A 22280-nucleotide genomic window follows, 5' to 3' on the forward strand; every position below is an offset into this window, starting at 1 on the left:
CTGCTGGCTCGCTTTGGCAGGAGGCCCGCTCCGCACAGGGCAGTGCTGGACCCCTGGAACCGGTGCTGTGTGGCAGCGGAAATGGGCTGGTGGAGCTCATGCTCAACAGCTAGTCCCGGGTGGGTGGGACCAGGGTGGTCCAGCTCTGCAAGCTGACAGCACAGATGCCAGCCTGGCCCCCACGGGGCCGTCACCACACATGCCCGTCTGCTGCACGAGTGTCTGCTCAGCTCCAGGGGTGTCCCCCAAGGGGCTTGGTGATGGCTGAACCCTCTCTACAGTGTGGACTGCTGGGGACTGCAGCATGGCTTTGGGCGTTATGCCACCTAGGAGGGTGCAGAATTTCTGGGGATGCATCGTGGCTATGGATGGGAGCAGAACAACTGTGGGGCAGGACAGCTGGGTGTGCAGACAGCTGGAGGTTTAGACAGCTGGGGATGCAGAGAGGTGGGCAGAACAGCTGGGGGCACAGACAGCTGGGAGGTGTGGGACCTTGGATGTAGACAGCTGGGGGAAGAGCAGCTGGGATATAGACAGCTTTGCATATGGGACAGCTGGGGCTGCTGTCCTTGGGCATGGACAGCCAGGGGGTACAGGACAGCTGGGGTTACACACTAGGGGGCAGGACAGCTGGGGCAAGACAGCTAGGGGGCACTGACGGCTGACATGCAGAGCAGTTGGGGTGTACACAGCTGTTATATGGGACAAGTGGGAGTATATAACTTTGGGGCTCATCGTGCTGGAGTAAGGAAGCGCTGAGAGTGTACAACTACTGGAATGAAGAGCCTCTGGGGCTCAGTGGGCCCCAGCAGAGCAGCTGGGGACACAGGAAGCTGGGGTGCAGGGCTGTGGGGTGCTCTCACACTGCAGAAAGCTCTGGCAGGCAGGGCCACAGCACTGCTGGGGTCACGTGCTGGTGGTACCCAGTACCTGGGGACACTCCAGTGCCTGAAGGGACACACTCCCCAACGACTCCTCCCCCTTAGCTTGTGCTCCAGCTGAGCACGTGGGGGACCCCTGGAAGCAAGAAGGAGGGGAGAGGACAAGAAAGCCATTTTTCTTCCTATTCAGACCAGACGTCAGAGTGGGAGAAACCTCCAGGCGAGGTTCCCGTGGGGTCCCTGACTCACCACAGGTAGGGGGCTTCTGAGATGTAACGGTGAGGTCCAGTGGGGGACCCGGGAAGGAGGAAGGTGCAGTGCCCTCGCCCTGCAGCCTGGTGGGGTTCAGCGGCGTCCCCTGAGTGGGGGGGCTGGCGTGCCACACCACGGTGGGCGTGGGGCCCTCAGCAGGGGCAGGCCCCGAGGGTGGCTCGGAGGTGAGGTTCCCCAGCAGCTGCCCAGGGAAGTCCAGTGGGCCATCTGAGGCTCTGGGAGGGGAGCTGTGGGTTGGCACTGGAGCCCTGGAGGAAGAGCTGGTGCTGTGGGGCTCTGGGGCCGCACTGGGTATCCCCCACTCAGTGCCATTCCTGTCATGGCCGACTGTGGCACCAGCACCTCTCCTGGTGGTGGGTCCTGGGGTTTGGGTCTGGCCTGCTCCTGGCGTGCTGCCTGGGCTGAATGACCAGGTCAGGGCCTCTGTGACAAGTGCTGTTGTCCTCATGCTGGGAGCTGGGTCCGTCACTGCTGTTGCCAGGGACAGCCCACCTCCCGTGGGGCTCACCAGGTCACCTGCAAGATACACCATTGTCAAACCCAGAATCAGCTGAGCAAAGCCCCCCTCCCCAGCCAGTTCCTCCCACAAACAAGAGTCCTCCGTGGAGGGAGGCACCACCATCCTGGAGGGAGGACTACCCGTGACTCGGGACCTAAGCGGGACATGGGCAGCCTCCTGGGTGTTGAGTGGGCGCTCCTGCAGCCTCCCTGCTCTCAGAAGGCAGGGCCAGCCTCTCCCTCTGTAAGGAGGAAGGAAGCCAAGACCCTGAGAACAGGAAGCTGCAGGGTGCTGCAGACCCAGGGCTGGGAGGCCGGCCTCGGTCCTCCCAGGCTTCCGGCCCATACCTCGGGGGCTTGGAGAAATGGGACGATTCCCCCAAATTTGTGGGGCATAGTGCCAGCTGCTCTTATCTGGACATTGGGTGAATAAGGCAAGCGAGAGACGCGCTTGGGACATTAGACGGCGGCCACCACAGCGTGTTTAGGAAGGAGCTCTCCCCAGGGAATAGTTGCTATGCTCCCTCCTGCAAGGCGGCTGCGGCCGGGAACCCAGCAGCATGAGCGCCTTGCTCCTCCAGGGCAGCCAAGGCAGGAGCAGTGGGGCTATCTGCAGTCCACGGGGGCGTCTTCCCGCTCTCTACTCAGTACTCCAGTGGCCCCATCCGCAGATCAAGACTTGAGGACAGAGATGTGGCAGAGACTGAGGCTCAGGAACCCCCAAAGAGCCCTTCTCTGGTCCCCTGAGGTTCTACACCCTCTCAGGTTTAAGGCCACCTGGGAAAGAGGGGCTCCTCATGACTTCAGTCAGCCCAAGGTACTTAATTTCATGGACCTCTGTCCTCCTCCATTAAAAAATAAAAACCCTGTTACGCCAGGCGTGGTGGCACATGCTTCTTGTAATCCCCTCGCTTGGGAGGCAGAGACAGGAGGATGGCGCAGGTTCGAAGCCAGCCTCACTGGCTTGAGACCCTGTTTCCAAATAGAAATATAAAAATAATAGGTCTGGAAGCGTAGCCTGGAGAAGGGTTCCATCCCCAGTAACACCAAAAAAAAAAAAAAATCTGTTACTATTATACTTTACAACTGCATTGGAATAAAGATGAATCGAATCCAGGCCAGATTTATTGTTATCTGTATTTGCCATCATATTAATTTTTCTTCTGAGTTTTTAAAAATATAAAATCATTCCCGTGGGTCCTTGCAGTATTGCAGGCCCCTGGCACCATGCCTGGTGGGGAGAGAAGAGCAGGTGGCCTCCCCGCCCCAGGCCCCAGCTGGGCAGGGCACAAACCCTCGCAGGCCCGGCCAGCCCGGGAGGGGTTGGCGTCCCTGGCGGTGCGGCACTGGCAGGTGTAGGAGCCTTCCAGGTTGATGCAGCGGGCCGCTGCAGAGCAGTCGTGCTCTGAGCTGTCTGCGCACTCGTCCCAGTCTGCAGAAAGACAAGACAGAGTCATGAGAAGACGGCCAGGGACTGGCCAGAAGACAGAGGGGCACTGGACCAGAGACTTCCTGGCTGTCCCTATACCAGACAGCCTTCTAGGGGAGAGGCAGAGACTGTCAAATACCCAGTGTCCAGAGGCTGGGAGCGAGGCCCTGCATCAGAGATCCCCCCACACCTCCATCTAAGGTGACAAGCTAATGTCCGGCCTTGCTGACCCTCACCACAGACTGGCTCACTTGCATGCAGAGACTAGGAAATGTTGGTTCTCTGAGCCCTGTTAGTCCCACAGTTAACTATACTTCTCTTGTTTATCCTTTGTTTCACACCCAAAGTGGTGAGAAACCCTCTCCTCCCTGTGATATGCCAATGCTCCCTAATATTCAGCATATCAACCAAGAATTAGAAAAACAACTGAGCCAGAAGGGGTCCCACTAGGTAGGACATGCGCTTGCTACACAACTGTAGAGCGCCCAGGTGTCTGGCAGGTCTAGCACCTCCTGCCTGTGTTTTGAAGTCCCCTGTGGAGCACAGCATCGCTGCAGCCTGGCTCTTCTCCTGAAGCCCCCACAGCCCCCGTCCTTGGGTCTGCTTACCCGGTCATGCCATACCCCCACCTGAGCCCAGGTACACTCACGTACTGACCAGTGGTCAGCCAGGACTAGCACTAGCCAGCCTTCCAAACAGAAAGCCATTTGGGACCACTAGTCCCTTCTCCTTCTCCCACCCCTCCCTTTCTGCCCCTGATGGTCTCCCTGGTGACCACCACCCATCCTCCACCTGCTCCAAGAAAGAATTTGATGGTCAGTCCTGTGCAATTTGATAGGTGACTAAATGAGCAGCATAAGACCCGAAACAGCCTATAGCACCAGCTGTATTTCTGTCCGGAAAGAGACAGGGTTGGTTGAGGGCTATTTTCCCAAAACCCAATAATTCCCTCCTTTAGCCCTGACTCGTCTTTCTGGGCCACTGGCCACAGGAAGCAGCCAGGCTGAGCTGACCCCTGGAGATGGGGCCTGTGGGTGGGGAGGGCTCGGAGCAGAGTCGTCTGTTAGAGAAGGCAGCCAGCCGGCCGGGAGGCACACGGTTCCCACAGGGCCATGGAGGGTGCTGAGTGAGGCCACGAGTATCCGCTATCAGCCATGCCCAGCTCCTCTGTGCACACGTAGCTGCAGGTATAGCTGCCCAGGAATATAGTGGCTCAGCCCTGCATGCCGGAGTGCTCTGGTGTGGCTGTCTTCAAGCCAGGACGAGGTTGGCTTGGTTCTGAGGTTGGCTTGGTTCTGAGGCGCACACCGAGGCTTCCCAGTTCTGCCTTTGCTGATGCAGTCTGTCTGAAGGCCTGCAAGCTGATCACCTGCCATAGCAGCTGCATGCCGCCTCTGTGTGGTCCCGGGGCAGCTTTGTCTTCACAGCAGAACAGGTGCCGGGCACACACCTTCCCGAGGCTACTATCTTGGTGGCTGAAGCTGGTTAGAGGCCCAGGCTGGCTGACCGCAGGCCATGAAGGGAACATAAGTCCCAGTTGAGACAGCAGCCCAAACCGCCGGCACCTGTGTCCATTTTTAGTATGTGGTGACTCACCTAGCATGTGGCCAACAGCTCGCAAGCAGGCTCAGAGCAAGGCGTGGGCAGTTCTGCTCAGTCTTGCTCTAAAGCCCAGGCCAGCCAGCTCGTGGCTCAGAGGGAAGGCAGGTGTGTGTATAACAAGAGGTGCCAGGTGGACCAGCCAGATGAGGATGGGCCGGAGCCCAATCAGGGGTCTGACTCTGCTCCTACCCACTGCCCAGCCCAGGAAACTGCAGGCTCCAGGCTGGACACACTGCGGGCAATGATGAAGCCACTCCCCCACGGGGCTCCGGTCAGCCTCCAGTGTCAGGGACTGCTGGTCTGCAGCAGCGCAGGCTCCGCGATGACCAGGAATGCTCCAGCCCCCCAGTGCCGTTTCTCTCTGAGCCGCAGAGCAAAGGCCTTTGCTTCTCCCAGGGTGTCTCTGTCTCAGTCTGTTGGGTCTCTGCAGCACACACTGCATGTGCCTCTCCTGCTGGGTCCTGCCCTGAGGTGGAACTCACAGAGGTCCAGAGCCACCACCAGCACTGAGTCAGACTGCACAGGGCGGGGCCACCACCCTGCCAAAGCCAGTGGAGAGCTCCTCATTGTTGGACAGATGTGCCCGCTCCCAGCAGAGAGTTGCTTCCTTCAGCTGCGCTACAGCTGGAAAGGTTGAGCTGCCGCTGGGCACTCGTCAGGATACTTAGCAACGCCTGGGGTTCTGGAAGTTCTGGGAAGTGCGGTGGCGGGGATCCTTTCAACTGACTCATGGAATACCAGAAATGCGGGGCAGGTCATCTTTTGCAGGTGTTTGCTGCGGCTGCCATAGCAAGTGACCACAAAGTGGTGGGTGGCTTGGATCCCCAGAGACCCATTCTATCAGGGTCCTGGAGGCAGGGAGTCCCCCGCCAAGGTGTGGGCCAGGCTGAGCTCACAGGGCGGCTCTAGGGAGGAACCTCTCTGCCCTTCTGTCTCCTGTGCAGGGGTCCTGGGCTCCTGGCCGAGTCACTCCGCTCTCCCTCTGCAAGTGGCCTCCTTCCTGTCCCTGTGCGTCTTCTGCTTTTCTGTCTCTTACAAAGACACTCATCCAGAGGGTGCTCTTATTTCGAGATCTTAATTATGTCTGCAAACTCTCCTCCTCCTCTTCCTCCTCCTCTTCCTCCTCCTCCTTCTTTTTGTGGTGCTGGTGATCGAGCCCAGGGGCATTCTACCTCCAAGCTATACCCCCAGTCCAATTCTTTTTAAAATAGGATCTCACCAGGTTGATGAGAGTCTGTTTGCTGAGGCTTTCCTCAAACCTGCGATCCTCCTGTCTCAACCTCCCAAGTACTGGGATTATAGGTGTGCACCACTACTACTGGCTTGAAAACCCTCGTTATAAATGAGGTCATATGCTGGGGCTTCAAGTGGACATATATTTGAGGGGGATGTTCAAACCACCACATCCCTCATACCCAAGGTCCACTTGACCAAGATCTAGAAGAGCCTAGGCCCTAGTCCTAAGGAAAGGAAGGCAGGCCACCTAAGTTTTGGTCTCGAATGGGTACAGGGCCTGTGCCAAGGACCAACACAAGGCCCCAGTACCTGCTGTCTTCTGCCCCTCAGCCCAGCTGGTCAGGGTCCTCCAGGTGCCTAAGGGCACCAAGCGTACAGAGCGCCCACCCAGGCTGAGCAGATGGGGCTTCCAGGAGGGGTGGCCATGAGCAGCCAGCATACCACTGAGCGCAGGGAGAGATGCTGCTCCTTCTGGGACCCAGTGCAGCTGTGGGATTGCCTGGCAGGCCCTTCCTGGGGGAGCCAACTGAGGCTCAGTGCAGAGGCTGAGAGGCCCCGTACTGGGAGGGGACTGTGCCCTGCCCTGGAAGAGCAGGTGGCCAGCCTCCAAGTCAGTACTCCCCCATCCCTGCTCTCTCTCTCCTCTCCTCTCCTCTCCTCTCCTCTCCTCTCCTCTCCTTTCTTCTTCTCTCCTCTCCTCCCCTCCCCTCCCCTCCCCTCCCCTCTCCTCTCCTCTCCTCTTCTCTTCTCTCTCTCTCTCTCTCTCTCTCTCTCTCTCTCTCTCTCCCTCTGTATCTCTGTATCTCTCCTCTCCTCTCCTCTCCTCTCCTCTCCTTTCCTCCCCTCCCCTCCCCTCCCCTCCCCTCCCCTCCTCTCCTCTCCTCTCTCTCTCTCTCTCTCCCTCCCTCTCTCTCCCTCCGTATCTCTGTATCTCTGACATTGCCTCTCTCTCTTTCCGTCTCTCTCAATGTCTGTCTATCTCTCCATCTCTCTGTGAAACTATGAATATGCTTCTGTTTCATTCTATCTCCATCTCTTAATGACATTCTCTGGCTCTATGCCCCTATCTCTACCTCCATCTGCTTCTCTCCCTCTCCTCTCCTCTCCTTTCCCTTGCTCCTGTGACCTCCTGTTTTAGGCAAAAGCAAGTGAAATGAAATGCCAGTTAGGCTAATCAAATAGAGCCACAGGTGAGCAGACACCCCACACTGCTGGAGCCCTGCCCACAAGACCCAGGGAGCCACATCCCTTCTCCCATGTGGAACCCAGTCCCATTTTGCCTAGTATTCTACGCCTGCAACTACTAATAAAATAGGCACACACAGAGTGCCTTCCATGGGGCCCTTCTCCTGCCTAGATGAATGAGGGATGGGATACAGAGGACCGGCCCTGGCTCCTGGTTTTTGTGGAGGAACACAGAATAAGGGCTTGTTTCCTTTGCCCCCCCAACCTTTTGGATAAAGGAAAGACTGACTGACCATAAAGTCTCCTAAGCTGGAGTGACCTCATGGCGCCTGGTCCTGGGGAGGGCACATACCTTGCACTAGCGTCCCCTGCTGGTCGATCTGGAACACTGTGCTTGCAGACAGACGCTGGAGCATGGGCGACAATGTGGAGACACCCACTGGAAACTCGGGGTCTTGCACAGTGAGCCGAAGCTTCACCACCAAGCTCCCGGCCTGCAGAGACACCACCTGCATCCTCAGCTTCCCATTTCTGTACAGGTCAGAGACCGCCGGCGGGAAGGAGTTCTCCACCTGCCGGAGAAGAGGACACAGTTCTCAGATGGGACAGCAGAGACGCCTTCCCAGCTCCCGGGAACCCAGTTGATCTTTCCCTGAGATAGTCAGCCTGGCCTGGTCTCCTAAAGAACCCACAGGACCACCATGTGGCAACAGATGAACAGTCCACTGTGGATTTCCTGAAATTTGGCATGAGGTTCATTTGTACGTGTGATTGAGAGACAGGGATACTGGCAGATGTTCCTCTCCTTACTGGGCTGTACTCCCTGGAAAACACGCAGACAGAACCAGGGCTCAGTGCTGCCCAGGCCTAGGAGGCCATCAGCCTTGCCCCCTCCTTTCCTGTGACGCAGTCCCTGGGAGCACAAGGGGATTAACATTGGGAAAGTTGGAATTCTCTAAGAACCTTTAAAAGCTGACTCCCCCTGGAGGCAGAGGTTGGGACAGCCCTCTGTGGGTCTCACATTTCTGCACACCCTGCAAGTAAAAGTACTAATTGCCCTTTTGCTCCAAGCCCTCTCTGCAAGGATGTTTGTCTAATGCATCTGCATACAAAGATGGGGATGGTGATTCCTTCCAAAGAAAAGGGCAGTCCCATTTCCTGACTAGTATAGCAAAGATAACACCTCCTTCTGGAGCAGAGTTCAGGCATATTTTCTTGTAGCCCATAATAAAAGATTCCGGTTCCCTGGGTTTGGCTCCTCGGCATGGCACGGACCCTCTTCATGGGCACCGTCCACCTGCACAACAAAGTGAGCGAGAAAGGGAGCAGTCCACGTGTGTCAGGCTGCGGCCATCCAGGGAGAACTGAATCCAACTGAGTCCTCGGACGCCAACCCAGGAACCTGTGTCTTCTAACAGCATCCGTCACATTGTGGCAGGCCAACTTACTATTTTACAAGAAGGGTTTGCATCTCAGCCTTTCATAATCTTGGGGGCTTAGGAAGTCACTTTTTTCTCCAACTCAGCACTGGGGAAAGATAACATTGAACACTGGCTTGGTTCCCCCAGGCTGTGTTTCTCAGTCTCCCATTGGCCAGGGAGGAAGAGATGCTGAGGTGGTTGGTAACTGCTTCCCTAGTGAAACTACACCAGTGCAGAAAGACACATTCCTCAGGCCAAGGCTTCAACAGCAGATCCAGCTGTGTGGTCAAGTGGTGTGGACCATTTGGACAAAGCACAGAATTTGAAGATGTGTTGACCCAATATCTACGATAGGGATTGAGTCTGTATTGATTGCTAGTAAGGGCAGTATTCATTGCTAATAAGAACAAGCCTTCATACTTAGAACAATAAAATCCTTTTCTCTGTCTCTAAGCTGTCAGCTATGAGTTGCAGCCAAGGTTGACCTTGGTCAGCTAAAAGTTGGCTTATTAGCCCAGCTGAATACTGAATGTTAAAACACAGACACCTATACTTAAAAGAAAATTTATAGAGACTCTCAAAACAGTTTAGACTAAGGGCAAAAGATAAAAAGCAAGCATATTAATCTAATTTAATTATGAATAACACAAAATAGCTATGGCTTCCCAAACCTCCATGCTTCAAAAGACCATATGCCTGTGTCTTTCTTTTCTTTACTATAAAACAAGTTTTCAACATAGTAATAACTTATAGCAGATAGAGATAAGGAGAAGCTGAGAACTCACCAAGGACACAGGTAGACAATACATGCTATTAAGAATATAAATAACTGGCAGTGGTGGTTTACACTTGTAATCCCAGCATTCAGGAGGCTGAGACTGGAGGATCGTAGTTCGAGGACAGACTCAGCTACTTAGACCCTGCTTCAAAATAAAGAATAAAAAAATATGGCTGGGGGTGTCACTCAGAGGTAGAATGCCCCTGGCTTCCATCCCTAGTAATGCAAAGAAGAAGAAGAAGAAGAAGAAGAAGAAGAAGAAGAAGAAGAAGAAGAAGAAGAAGAAGAAGAAGAAGAAGAAGAGGAGGAGGAGGAGGAGGAGGAGGAGGAGGAGGAGGAGGAGGAGGAGGAGGAGGAAGAAGAAGAAGAAGAAGAAGGAGGAGGAGAAGAAGGAGAAGAAGAAGGAGAAGGGGAAGAAGAAAGGAGGAGGAGGAGGAGGAGAAGAAGAAGAAGGAGGAGGAGGAGGAGGAGGAGGAGGAGGAGGAGAAGAAGAAGGAGGAGGAGGAGGAGAAGGAGGAGGAGGAGAAGAAGAAGAAGGAGGAGGAGGAGGAAGAAGAGGAGGAGGAGGAGGAGGAGGAGGAGGAGAAGAAGAAGAAGAAGAAGAAGAAGAAGAAGAAGAAGAAGAAGAAGAAGAAGAAGAAGAAGAAAAAAAGAAGAGGAGGAGGAGGAAGAAGAGGAAGAGGAAGAGGAAGAGGAAGAAGAAGAAGAAGAAGAAGAAGAAGAAGAAGAAGAAGAAGAAGAAGAAGAAGAAGAAGAAGACGACGACGACAAAAACAAAGCAGGCTTCTACCATGCAGCCCCTGACTGAGTTAACCACGTAACACATTTTGGTCAGTGAGGTCAGACCTGTCTGTCCCTGTGAGGATGAACAAAAAGGCTACAGAAAAGGCTCACAAGCAGAGATAGCTGGCGGGCCTGTGCCTGCTTTGGGTAGAAAAAGAGGACTATTGGCTAAGCCGGATGGGAGGAAGGAGATAATAAGTTCTTATAAAAATGTTATGTGTTTGGAGACCTCAGTGTCTTACTTTCAAGGCCCTCCACCGCGTCCTTCTGATGCGGTGCTCTGATTGTTTCCCCTCTTTCTACCTTTGTGATAATAAAATTTTGTTTAAACTTGCAACAGTGTAGTTCCAGCCATTTTTTTCTAAACTAGTTAAGAACAAGAACCCATGGTGACATCCCAAATGATTGCAATCTAAATTAACTACTCCATGAGAGGGGTGGAGTCATTACCGTGTGGTTTGGGGGTAGCCTCTCTGAGGCTGTAGTGACATGTGACTTTGCCACAACCATAGAGCTGGGCATTTTTCTGGTTTGGGCATGGTGCTCTCACTCAGAAGACCCAAGGAGAGTTCCCTGGGGCGACCCTGGCTTCACCTCACGCAGCAGCTGCTGGGAGAAGTTCCGGTGTTCTGCACTGCTGCAGTTGAGTAGCTGCTCCGTCAGGTTGCGATTCATGATCCTTATTGTGACTTGAAACACCCGGGCATCTAAGACAGACAATAGTGCACGTTAGCTAAAACCTGAGGTTAGCAGTCACATGTTTTCCTATCGACGTTTTCCATAAAATCTATTTTGTGGTGAAGAAAAAAATTGAAAACAGATTAAGGCATGAATCTCAGATTGGAGCAGCCAAACTGGGTGACTCAAACTACAATATTTACATCTGAACTGGAGTGAAAGAATTGTTCAATACACGCAACATGTTTGTGGTCAGGAAGGGACACTAGGTGCAAGGGATGAACACCACACAGTCCACACCAGCAGGAAGGGTTCAGCTGGCACGTGTGGAGCACAAAAGCCCTCCAAGTACTCTTTCATGGGAGCTGCTACTCCCCTTTACCCTATTAACAACCAAAAGGCCCAGCCGGGCCTCATGCTGGGTCCCCACCCAGGTCCTCAACATCAGGGCCAATACTGGCCCAGCGTGGGACACTGTCCAGGTTCAAGCACTGTAAGTCCCGCCTCTCTGGCCCATGCAAACTCTTGGGGTTGGTCACCTGCCAGGGAGGTTACCTTTTCTCTGAATGGTGGGAAAAGAGACTCCAGGTGGGACAGGGGGACATATGTCACTTTCATTATGAGAGTAACAATCAAAATGCACAGCTAACCAGTCAGCAGGTGTTGCAAACAGGTGCCACTGTAACCCCATGTGTTTCTCTGATCACTGACAACCACTCAGCTTGACCCATGCTAGCTCTGCACGGGCTGGCTAGCAGGCTCTGCACCAGCGGACCCAGAAGTTATCACAACATGCTTAAGGGCACAGAAAGGTCCCGAGGTTGTAAGTAGACCCCTTCGACATTCCAGGTGCCATTCCAAGATGACCGGGGATACCCAAAACTGTGGATAATCAAACTTATAGATGCTCTGCTTTTCCTGCACACATACACCCATGATAGAGTTCAGCCCACACCCAAGGCAGAGGAAGAGATAAGCATTAATAAATAACAATAAAATAGAACAATCATAACAACATGCTACAATGAGAGTTACTCAGCACTGATGCACTCTCCAGAACTTTTCCATGTAGTGTTTTTAGCCTACCATTGGCCACAGGTAACTGAGTCCCAGAAACTGAAACCCCAGATAAAGGGGGACAACTGTCTAGCGCACACTTTCAGGTCGGCACCTCTAAATCCCCCATCCTGGCAAGAGACCAGCACACTCGTAGCCCTAGATCTCAGGCCTCCATGTTGGCCCCTGCCGCCTGTGCTGCAGGGTATGGTCACAGTCACTGCTGGCTGCTCAACGTCCGCCAGAGCCCTGGGAGCCTGGGGTTGTTACTGTAACGCCCCCTGCTGCCCAGCACGCAGACTGGCATCTAGGACCTCAAAGTAAAGAGAAGCCCTGGAAGGGTTCCACTGGCAAGAAACTTTGCAATACCAAGAGGGAAAGAAACAGAGGCTAGAGAGTAGAGTAGGCTGGTCATTCGGGGCTCTCCTAGGCTCTTCTGAATCACACAGTCTTGGGTAATTCAACACAGAATTTTTCCCCCTGGGGGTTTAGAAGGGAGGCTGCAAGTTTCCCATTTCTGTCCCATAGAAAGAGCTTTGGCACCAGGAGGGCAGCTATGGATGAGGGTCCCATGCACTGGAAAGGAGTGCATCCCACTCACGGGGTGGGAGCTGTGCCCACTGGGGATCCATCCCCAAACACAGAATGACTCCCCAGTAAGTGACACCCTCTCAGGCCTCAGTTTCCTCTAGGGGAAAAGAACAGCCCCTCCCCTTGTCCTTGGAGAGATGGGGCGGGGCCTTCAGAAGCTGGAAGCCTCAGGCCAAGCCAAGGGCTTGTATTCTGTGAGTCTGGGGTCCTGAGGCCCTCCGCGGAAGCTGGAAGCCTCAGGCCAAGCCAAGGGCTTGTATTCTGTGAGTCTGGGGTCCTGAGGCCCTCCGCGTGCCCATCCTGGGTACTCCAAGGACTTAGCAAAGTATTAGACTCACCTCTGAGCCCCCAGCCGAGGATCCCCATCTGTTCTAGCTCACAGACACACACTGGGGACCGCTGTTCCCTCACGGGGGGACCCCTTCACACCTCACAGCCACAAAGGCCAGCCAGGGAAGAGCTCCCACCGCCCGCCATGGTCAGACCCAGGCCTGTGCACTACTGTGACCAGAGAAGGTGAGGATGGGTCATGGGCCACCTGGTAGAGATGGAGTGGCTAACCCAGCCACCTCCCAACACCAGAGTCCCAAGTTGTGTGTGCATTGTGTGGTTTGGGGATAAAATATCTCCTCCTGGAACAGAGGGTGGCATTGCATTAGCTCGCACCTCTGCCATATGGGAAATGGCCTGTACCTCTGTCACGAAGACTTGAACCTGCCGCTCGGCCCCAGTGGTGGGAAGCCGTGGACCAATATAAAAGGACTCCCGTGTACACCGATGGCTGCCGTCTTCTGCTCTCAGAACCTTCTGCCCCCCTCAATCTGCTGGCCTCCTACATGCTTCACACAACACAAAGATGGGTCTCTGCAGAGCCCGTGGTCGCCACCCCAGACTTCAGAGTGAGCCCCGGATGAGACACACCGGAGCAAGGGAGCCGAAGCAGGGCCCGCCATGCCATGGGCAGCTTGGAGGAGCCGGAGGGAGTGTGCGGCCCAGACAGTGATCTCTCCTGCCCTGATTACAACAGTACGATGCTCTGGGCATCGAGAACCGGCACAGTAAGACCAGCTCACGAGGTCACATGGATTCCGCCCCCATATCTTACCAGTCTTGACGGTCAGCGGGGCGGAGACGTTGGCCCCGCAGCCCTGGTAGCTGGTCTGCACCCTGTACAGTGCTCCGGCCTCCAGCCCAGACACAGCCAGGCCCAGGCCCTCAGTCCAGGCGCTCCGGAGCAGCTCCTCGCCCCTGAACACCTGCACGTGGAAAGTGCGATTCCGGGTGGAATTGAAAGTCCAGGACAACTGGAAACTGTTGCTGGTGACGTTGAGGGCCATGTAGTCACGGACCGGAGGGCAATCTACGGAATCACAGGAGGGACAGATGCAGACTCAGAGAGGGTCGCGCACCCTCTGAAGTAGGCGACATGGCAGCTATTTTGTTCAACCTCCTCGCCTGCCTGTCTATCACTCACGTTACCGACGCAGGGCGACGCTTGCTATTTCACATGTATGACCAAAACCCATCAGTTCAAAAAAGAGGTATCAGCACTCTCCTGGAAACCCTCGGGATTGCATCAAAGTGACAGGGTATTAGAAATAAAGAGAAAGCAAAAAGAAGTTTGAGGTTAATATTCTGGCCCCTTGCACTTCAGGTTCCCAAGTATTAGAATAACAGGCCTGTGTCACCAAGCGAGGCCCCAGCAACTTAGTGAGACCTTATTTCAAAATAAAAAATAGGGCTGGGGGTGGCGCTCAGAGACAGAACACCCTGGGTTCAATCGCCAGCACACACACACACACACACACACACACACACACACACACACCCTGGTTTCTCCATCACAGAGCAGAGCTAGAGAGGCCACTAATCCAAGTGTGTTACTTTTACACAGTGAAGGGCACTACTGTGGCTTTTCATGTGATACAGCAAAAAAGGGGGGGTTACCAATCAAAACACTCTTTATAGAAACTGTCCACAGTCATCATACAAAAAAAGTCTGCGGTGTTGGCCCCCGCAGCGTGGTGTTGCTGGATCATGTCTATAAATACTGCCAGGACACACACTCAGGGCACAGGCCACTCTGACTCACGGCTGCTCCGTCAGTCACACCCAGACTTCTGCTTCCAGGGGATTCTGCACCCGTGCTGAACTGGCAGCCCCTCAGGATGCGGCCGCGGCAGGCCGGGTCTCCCTCCTTCACAGCCCGGTTGTGCTTTCCTATTGAAATCCCAGTTTCAGGAGCCACACTCCAATGTACCAAGCATCAGCTATTCTGGTACTTAGATAGAATTAAAGCTCTATTTTGGGTGGGAAAAAAATATTCTGGTTCTCCAGCAGGCATCTGGGAACGGGAATTACATAAAAAATAGGTGGCCCTCAGGCAAGGCACAATTTTTGGATCAGAATTTTAGTTCTACAGGAAAAAAAAAAAAAACAAGCAGTGAGGAACTTTAAAAAAATCTTTTGCAAAATCATAGTAAAGAAAATATAATTTCGAGCAGTGTGCTTTCTCAAAGCCCTTTATGTAAGGACTCACAGGATATGTGCTTTCCAGTGTGATGAAAAAATTCTGTCTTTCCAAACATATGTGTATGTGTTTTCTCAATAAAAAGCAAAAACCAATATAATCCATTTCCGTGTTTGCCTTGGCTGCCAAGAGGCTCAGAATCCAGGTTACTGTCCAGACAGTCCTCAACGTCCCGTTGCCTCCTCCTTCCAAGCGAGCCGCGAGCCGCCTTCCGTGAGTCCTGGCTCCCTGCGTACAGGTGTCTCTACCTCACAGCCCACTCACCCAGGCGGTGGCATGGAAGCCCTCTCCCACTGCGGGCTGAGGCAGTCTGAAGATCAATGGCACCACCCAGAGTCTCACTTCTTTCTTATAATATTCCTGGGATGAGGCTATAAAGTGTATATATTTTTAAAACTCAATTATACTCTTTTACTGAATCACCCAGTATTTTTCTGCATATTGGTCATATAAATAGACATGAGTGCGGTCGTCTACTATTCATGACATTTTCCTTTGTAGCAACAAAAGCACAACACGCTTCCACTGAGCGGCAGCTGCCACTGTGACCCGCACCCCCACTGCTGTCAGTGGGAGCCCCAGGCCTCTACCAACCGCAGCGACCTCTCCTGTGCCCGAGGAGCACACATCTCTCAAAAGGGAAGAAACAGCTACAATTTCTTTTCTTTTCTTTTTTCTTTTGCAGTACTGGGGATGGAACCCAGGAACATTCTACCACCGAGCGACACCCCCAGCCCTATTTTTTTGTTCTTTATTTTGAAACAGGGTTCGCAGCTGAGGCTGGCTGCGAACCATGATCCTCCTGTCTCAGCCTCCCAAGTACTGGGGTTACAAGAGGGCACCACCATGCCCGGCTCTACAATTTTTTAAAAAATCTGTTAAAAATGCTGACTGTCGGCCGGGCGTGGTGGCGCACGCTTGTAATCCCCGCGCTTGGGAGGCAGAGACAGGAGGATCGCGCAGGTTCGAAGCCAGCCACGCGCGCTGGCTTAGGAGACCCTGTTTCCAAATAAAAATGTAAAAATAGGTCTGGTAGTGTAGCCCAGAGGTAGAAGGGCTTCCAGGAACCCCAGTACAAAAAAAAAAAAAAAATGCTGACTGTCCTTTTTTTTTTTTTTTTAATCCAGCCAAAACAGGCAAAACCAAGCATTTGTGGAGATTGGTGTGATAGCAAAATCCCCAGCAAAAAAGAAAGTTGGGGCTGAGAGGCAGTCTGTAAGCTCCAGCAGCAGCAGCATTGCGCTGTGGGGCTGGGACCCCGGCTCCTCGATGCCGTGTGGAAATCTTACTTGGCGTGTGACAGCAGATGGCAGCCCATGTTACAGGCCCTGAAAAGTACATTCTAAGAGTAGCTCTAAGCAGGATGGGGTGAAAATAAAGTGTGCATTTGAAAAACCACAGAAGACCAAGTTAGGAAAGGGTTCAAGAAGATGTCGGGGTTGTCAATGTGCATGGTGCCTCTTTTAATAACACGCACTCACTTTTTAAAGTAAGATACCAATGGGTCACTGGACTGAAGGCTGTAAACCTGGTGGTCTGAATGCTGTGAGATTATGAGGTATCTGCAGAAGCTACTATTTCTTATTTTTTAATTTTTGCAGTCTTGGGGATGGAACCCAGGAGCATTCTACCTCTGAGTCATACCCCCAACCCTATTTTTTATTCTTTATTTTGAGACAGGGTCTCACTGAGTTGCAGAGGGCCTCACTAAGTAGCTGAAACTGGACGTGAGCCATGAGCCTCCTGTCTCAGCCTCCCAAATGCTGGGATTCCAAGCGTGTGCACCACGCCCGGCTTCAGAAGCTGCTCTTCACATCCCTGCAGCTCAGACTGAGCACTTGGAGAAAGAGGCTCCCTTCCTACCCTAAGAAACGCACACACGTGTGTGCACATACACACACAGACAATGCTTCTTCTGGATTCTTTTGGGTGGCTCCTGGTCCAACTTACTCCCTGGGGGAATTTTCAGTTGTCCACATTCAACCACTTTTGACCAGCAATGGGGGCAGTTTCGTAGCTTGAGGTTTGTTGAGCAACTATGCGCCCAGCACAACCACAGACACTGAAGGAAGAATGTTTTGATATCACAGCCAGCAACAGGTGCTCAGAAGGATCCAAACCAGCACGGGCTGTGTCACAGCAGCAGCGGGGAGGCCCCGGGGACACTGCCAGGGAGCCGGGAGATTCCCTACAACAGGCCTGGCACGCTCCAGCCCACATCAGTGACAACTGCAGTGACTGTCGCCAGCTTCTACAAGTCCCATTTTATAGGAGATGAAACTGAGGCCCATCAAAGTCAGGGAGTAAAGGGCAAATTTGGCTCACTTTATTCAGGCTACCCTACCCACCAGTACTAGGTTGGATAATGACTGCAAAAGCTATCAGGCCCTAGTCGTGGTGGTGTGCACCTGTCATCCCAGTACTTGGAAGGATGAGTTAAGGAAGACTGAAGGTTTGAGGCCAGCCTCAGCATTTTGGCAAGACCCTGTTTCAAAATTTAAAAAAAATGGATAGAGGTATAGCCCAGAAGTAAAATGTCCCTGGGTTCAATCCCCAACACGAAAGAAAGAAAGAGAGAAAGAAAGAAAGAAAGAAAGAAAGAAAGAAAGAAAGAGAGAGAGAGAGAGAAAGACAGGCAGGCCGGCCTGAAACTTCTATTTGGAAAAGGAGTCTTCGCAGATATAATTATGTTAAAGATCTTGAGATGGGAAGATTGTCCTGGATTATCCAGAGTGGCCCTAAATACAACCACAAATGCCCACAAGTAGAGAAAAAAAAAAAATATCTGTCTGACACACACAGAAGCAGGGCCATGTGAACACAGAGCGGAGAAAGGACTGAAAACATTGGCCTTAAAGACTGGAGACACAGCCACAAGGAATGCTGGCAGCCACCAGAGGGTGGGAGAGGCAGGGTGAGATTCCCCCCGGATCCCCCAGGGAGTGCAGCCCGGCCCAACCCTTGATTCAACTTGCCTCCAGAACTGTGAGGGAAAATGTTTCTGTTGTTTAAGACACATGGTTTGTGGTATTTTGTTACAGCAGCTGCAGGACACTTATACATCTCCTAAATCTACTTTTTTTTTTAACACGGTGCTGGGACATTTTACCTCCATTACATTTACCTCCAGGGACATTTTACCTCCATTACACCCCCAGCCCTATTTTTCTTATTCTATATTTGGAAACAGGGTCTCACTGAGTTGCAAAGGGCCTCTCTAGGTAGCTGAGGCTGGCTGTGAACCATGATCCTCCTGTCTCAGCTTCCCAAATACTGGGATTACAAGTGTGCGCAATCTAATTCTACCTTTTGAGGCAGCTGCTCCAAGACTGGGTAGCACAAATTGCGCAATAGTTCTTATTTGTGTTGCTGTAAGTTTGACCAACCTCTCACATCCTAAGGCGAATCCACTTCTGGGGGATATCTTAAAACTAGAATCAGTCCTTCCATCCCTTTCCCTCTCTCTTCTAGGTTAAGCCTTATAACTTGGACGTGGGGGTCTCTCGTTAGCCAGGATACTTCCCTCTGGTTCCTCGTTAGCTGTTCAGTGTCCCTCTAAAAGTGTGGCTCTAAAATATAGCGCTGGGTTCTTGGCTCTGTGCAAGATCTGAGGACAGTGACAATATGAGTCATCTAAAACCAGGCGCCAGGGCCCTTGCTCTTTGGCGGTCCCCATCCCACAGTTGGGAACGTGGACTCAGGACCTGACGTTTCTCTCAGGGAAGAACATCAAACTACTTGTCATTGAGCCCAGGCAGCTCTGGCCCACTGAGCAGGAAAGGGTGCTGGGAACACCATCTTTCCCATGATCTGTGTCAGTCTCTCTTCTTCTTTTCCCTCAAGCCTGCCAGATTGGCACCTGAGCCTTACACAGAAACACCGAGGCTGGATCAGAGCCAAGGTCCTGAACATTCACATGGAAATCCAGCTGGAGACAAGGGCTCAAGCAAACTTGGGCAGCTGCCTCTCACTAGCCCCAGGTTGGCTCCGCGGCTGGCACCCCAGCCCACTAAACCCCAAGCTCAGGAGACATCTCCTTGGTGCTGAAAAGACAGCAGATTCTAGCCTCGATGGCGATCCTGGCAGAGGGATCCGTGCCAGCCTCTGAGCAGCCCGCGCTCCGGGAATACTGAATGTGAACCATGCAGTATTCCTTATGGCTTGGGGTTTATGCAAGAATCCAGCTGCCCTGGCTGTCATTAATTGGGTGACTAATTTCACAAGAAAAATATCTGAATTTCATGCTGTATTTTCCAAGAACTTGTACCTCTGAGTTATTCCAGCAGATTGCTCATTTATATTAGTTTCTAAATTTAAAACACATGCTGTTTCCCATAGCAATATGCAACTGGAATTCACTGTGACTTGGATCCGGACACACAGGGTCTGTCTGCTATTGGGGGGGGCTGGGCAGTGCCACCCTACAATCCCGATCAGCTGTGCACCCAGCACCCTTTATCTTGAAGCCATCTTGCCAGGGTCGGGGTAGCAACTTTGGCTGGCAGTATTGCTAATTGTACGTAGAACCCAATATTTTTCTAATGACTGCACAGAATAAAAATAACTGTATCCCAACCTGTGTTTTCACTAATGGGTGAAGATTCTCAGCCTGGAGTCCACAGGCCAGGTCTACACATGGTCTGCAGGGTTCCTTGAGAAGCCCCGTGGTACCTCTATGTGGAGGGAGGCACGTGGCTCCCGTCAGATCTGCAAGGTCACGTGCTGTCTTGCAGAGGAGTGCTTGATGCCAGAGCTGAGCTGGCATGCCTGCTTTGTCTTTTTCTAACACCTGGAGACTCTAGGAATAGCTTACCACTCAGATGTTCTTTTTCATTTGTTGAGCCAATGAACACAGCTATGCTTTGCATGACCTTCCGCTCAGTGACAGACCGCCTGTGCTCCAGTGGCTGTGCATGAAGCTTGGGCATGGTCGCTGTCTCACTGGCTTCCTGCAGGTGCACCCGACCTTGTTTGCAGGATAATGAAATCGCCTGATGCAGTTCTCAGGACGTAAATAGCACGTGACTGATTTGCTACGTGCTGGCCCAGCACAAGGGACTCACTTGGCAGGGAGCAGAAAACAAAGCCCTTCCTCCCTAAGTGTCATTCTGGAAGGAGACAGAAGAGTCCAGTGGGAGGGGGACTGACCCAAGACCCCATTCACCGCCACAAGAGGCTCCAGGAGCCAGCCCACTCTCCAGTACCAGCCCACAGCTTCCATCCTCAACCTCAGGACAATAAAATCCAGGTGTTTGTTGTTGTTGTTGTTGTTGTTGTTTTGGTACTGGGGATGGAACCCAGGAGCACTCTACCTCCAAGCTATACCCACAGCCCTATTTTTTATTCTTTATTTTGAAACAGGGTCTCACTGAGTTGCAAAGGGCCTCACTAAGTAGTAGCTGAGGCTGTCCAAGTACTGCGATCCTCCTGTTCAGCCTCCCAAATGCTGGGATGACAAGCATATGCCACCACGCCCAGCTAAAATCTAACATTTAAGAGCCCGAGACTCATCATCTGGGCCAGGTTTTGGAATTCCAAAGAAAACAATTCCACTATCCACATGCCCTACTCAGCCCTCCAACAAACACATGATGGAAGGGGGAAAGGACCTGGCCAATGAGGGACAGTGCGCTGCTCCCCGGGGCACTCCATGAGACTGCGGCCCCTACAGGACTGTAGCACACTGGCTCTGGACAGGAACAAAGGACCCACAATCTCAGAAGTGTCTTCTGGCCAAAGAAATTCTGTGACTTACGGACAGTGGCCTCAGGGTGCTGGCCAGGGAGCTATTAGCAGCCTAGACTAGGGACATCTTCAGAAAACCACTTTGGGACCTTGTACAAGAGAGTGACCTTCATTGCCTGGATTTCCTCTTCTGAAACACAGGCATAAGAATAGTTGCTTCCTAACCAGGCATGGCCGTGCATGTCTATAATCCCAGTACTTGGGAGGCTGTGACAGGAAGACCTACAGATTTGAGGTCAGCCTCAGCAACTTAGCGAGATCCTCTTTCAAAATAATAATACCAATAATAATAAAGGGACTGGAGGTATATCTCAGAGGTAGAATGTTCCTGGGTTCAATACCCAGTACTAAAAAAAAAAAAGAAAGAAAGAAAGAAAGAAAGAAAGAAAGAAAGAAAGAATTGTTGCCTCCTGGGGCTGTTCTAAGAATTTAATGAGGTCATGTTCATCATGCTCACAATGAAGCATGAAGCACGGTGCATGTCAAGGGCCAAGCAAGCCTTGGCAGGCTGTTTCGAGCAAAGGGAGGGTCCTCCTAATAAGTCCATTTAAAGGGAAAAGAACATGCGAGTTTAAATATTGGCGAATTCAACCTGAGTATAACACATTCTCCAGAAACTTTTCACCATGGGAAGGTCCTCCCTTTCATACCAGAATGTTAGAAGCAACCTAAACGGCCCCCACGGGAACAGCTGAGACATTCTATCACCGCTATAGAACACCACTGATACTCAAACACCAAAGATTAGGAATGAGGACCACATTGCTTCCTGGACACTTAGTGACTTGTAGTGACGAAGGCAGGCTACAAACTTACACCTACTGCAGGATTCAACTAAGGTAAAAGCCTGCTGGAAGAAAGGTAGGAAGCCAGGAGGATGTGGGGGAAACAGCGAGGGCGTGCTGGGCAGAGACTAGTGGTGACTTAGCCTTCCCAGTTGTTAGAAGGCTGCTAATGTGGTAAATCAAATTCTACAGTGACCAAAGAGGAGGGCTCAGTGGCCAGATACGACAGGCTGTGTCTGTCCTTCAGGATGAGTATCTGTGAGGCGGTACCGACCTGGGAGCCTCTTCCTACAAGACAAGGAGCCACAAAGACGCTGTCCATTCCTTGCTGGTTGTCAGGGAAACTGTCAGCTTTGTGGGTCTGATCTGGACCCTGCAGCCCCTTCCTCTGCCCAGCGCTATCTGCAGGTCCTACGCATGCGTGCTGAGCCTCAGTGGCTGCCTGCATGCACCTGCAGCCCTTGCCGGGGGCGGGGCCTCCTCTGTATCCAGTGCATGCACCTGCCGACCACGCCCACTGTGCCACCACCAGCCCCCACTCAAAGGACCCGTCCGCATTGCTGTCTCCCTGCTGCCTGCTTTGCACCTTGTCCTTTGTGCTGGGGAGTCTGCTGCTGCATCAGACAGAAAACCCCAAGTGACAGGCAATTTACTTTCTGGGTGTGCCTCTTGCCTGGAGGCCCTCTAAGGCTGGCAGCCCTGGGCTCCATCTCAGGCCCAGGATCCTGAGATGATCTCTCTCTCCTCCTTCTCTGGTCACCAAGTGTCTGTGTCTAAGGAGGAAGCCGATGGAGCCAGGTCTGTCCAAG

General features: G+C 52.5%; 1 protein-coding gene across 1 annotated transcript in view; it reads right to left on the bottom strand.

The window, feature by feature from the left end:
- Positions 1-22280, bottom strand: part of UMODL1 (uromodulin like 1) — a gene marked incomplete at both ends in the record, with an annotated part of 79752 nt that overhangs the window by 38584 nt on the left and 18888 nt on the right. The window contains 7 exons of the mRNA XM_080696077.1: positions 2-145; positions 195-383; positions 1131-1670; positions 2947-3084; positions 7457-7676; positions 10681-10793; positions 13517-13771. Coding sequence (XP_080552203.1) covers positions 2-145; positions 195-383; positions 1131-1670; positions 2947-3084; positions 7457-7676; positions 10681-10793; positions 13517-13771 — 1599 coding nt within the window. The remainder of the gene's footprint in view (position 1; positions 146-194; positions 384-1130; positions 1671-2946; positions 3085-7456; positions 7677-10680; positions 10794-13516; positions 13772-22280) is intronic.

Source organism: Muscardinus avellanarius (genome assembly GCF_963383645.1).
Source record: "Muscardinus avellanarius genome assembly, chromosome: 5".
NCBI classification, from domain to species: Eukaryota; Metazoa; Chordata; class Mammalia; order Rodentia; family Gliridae; genus Muscardinus; species Muscardinus avellanarius.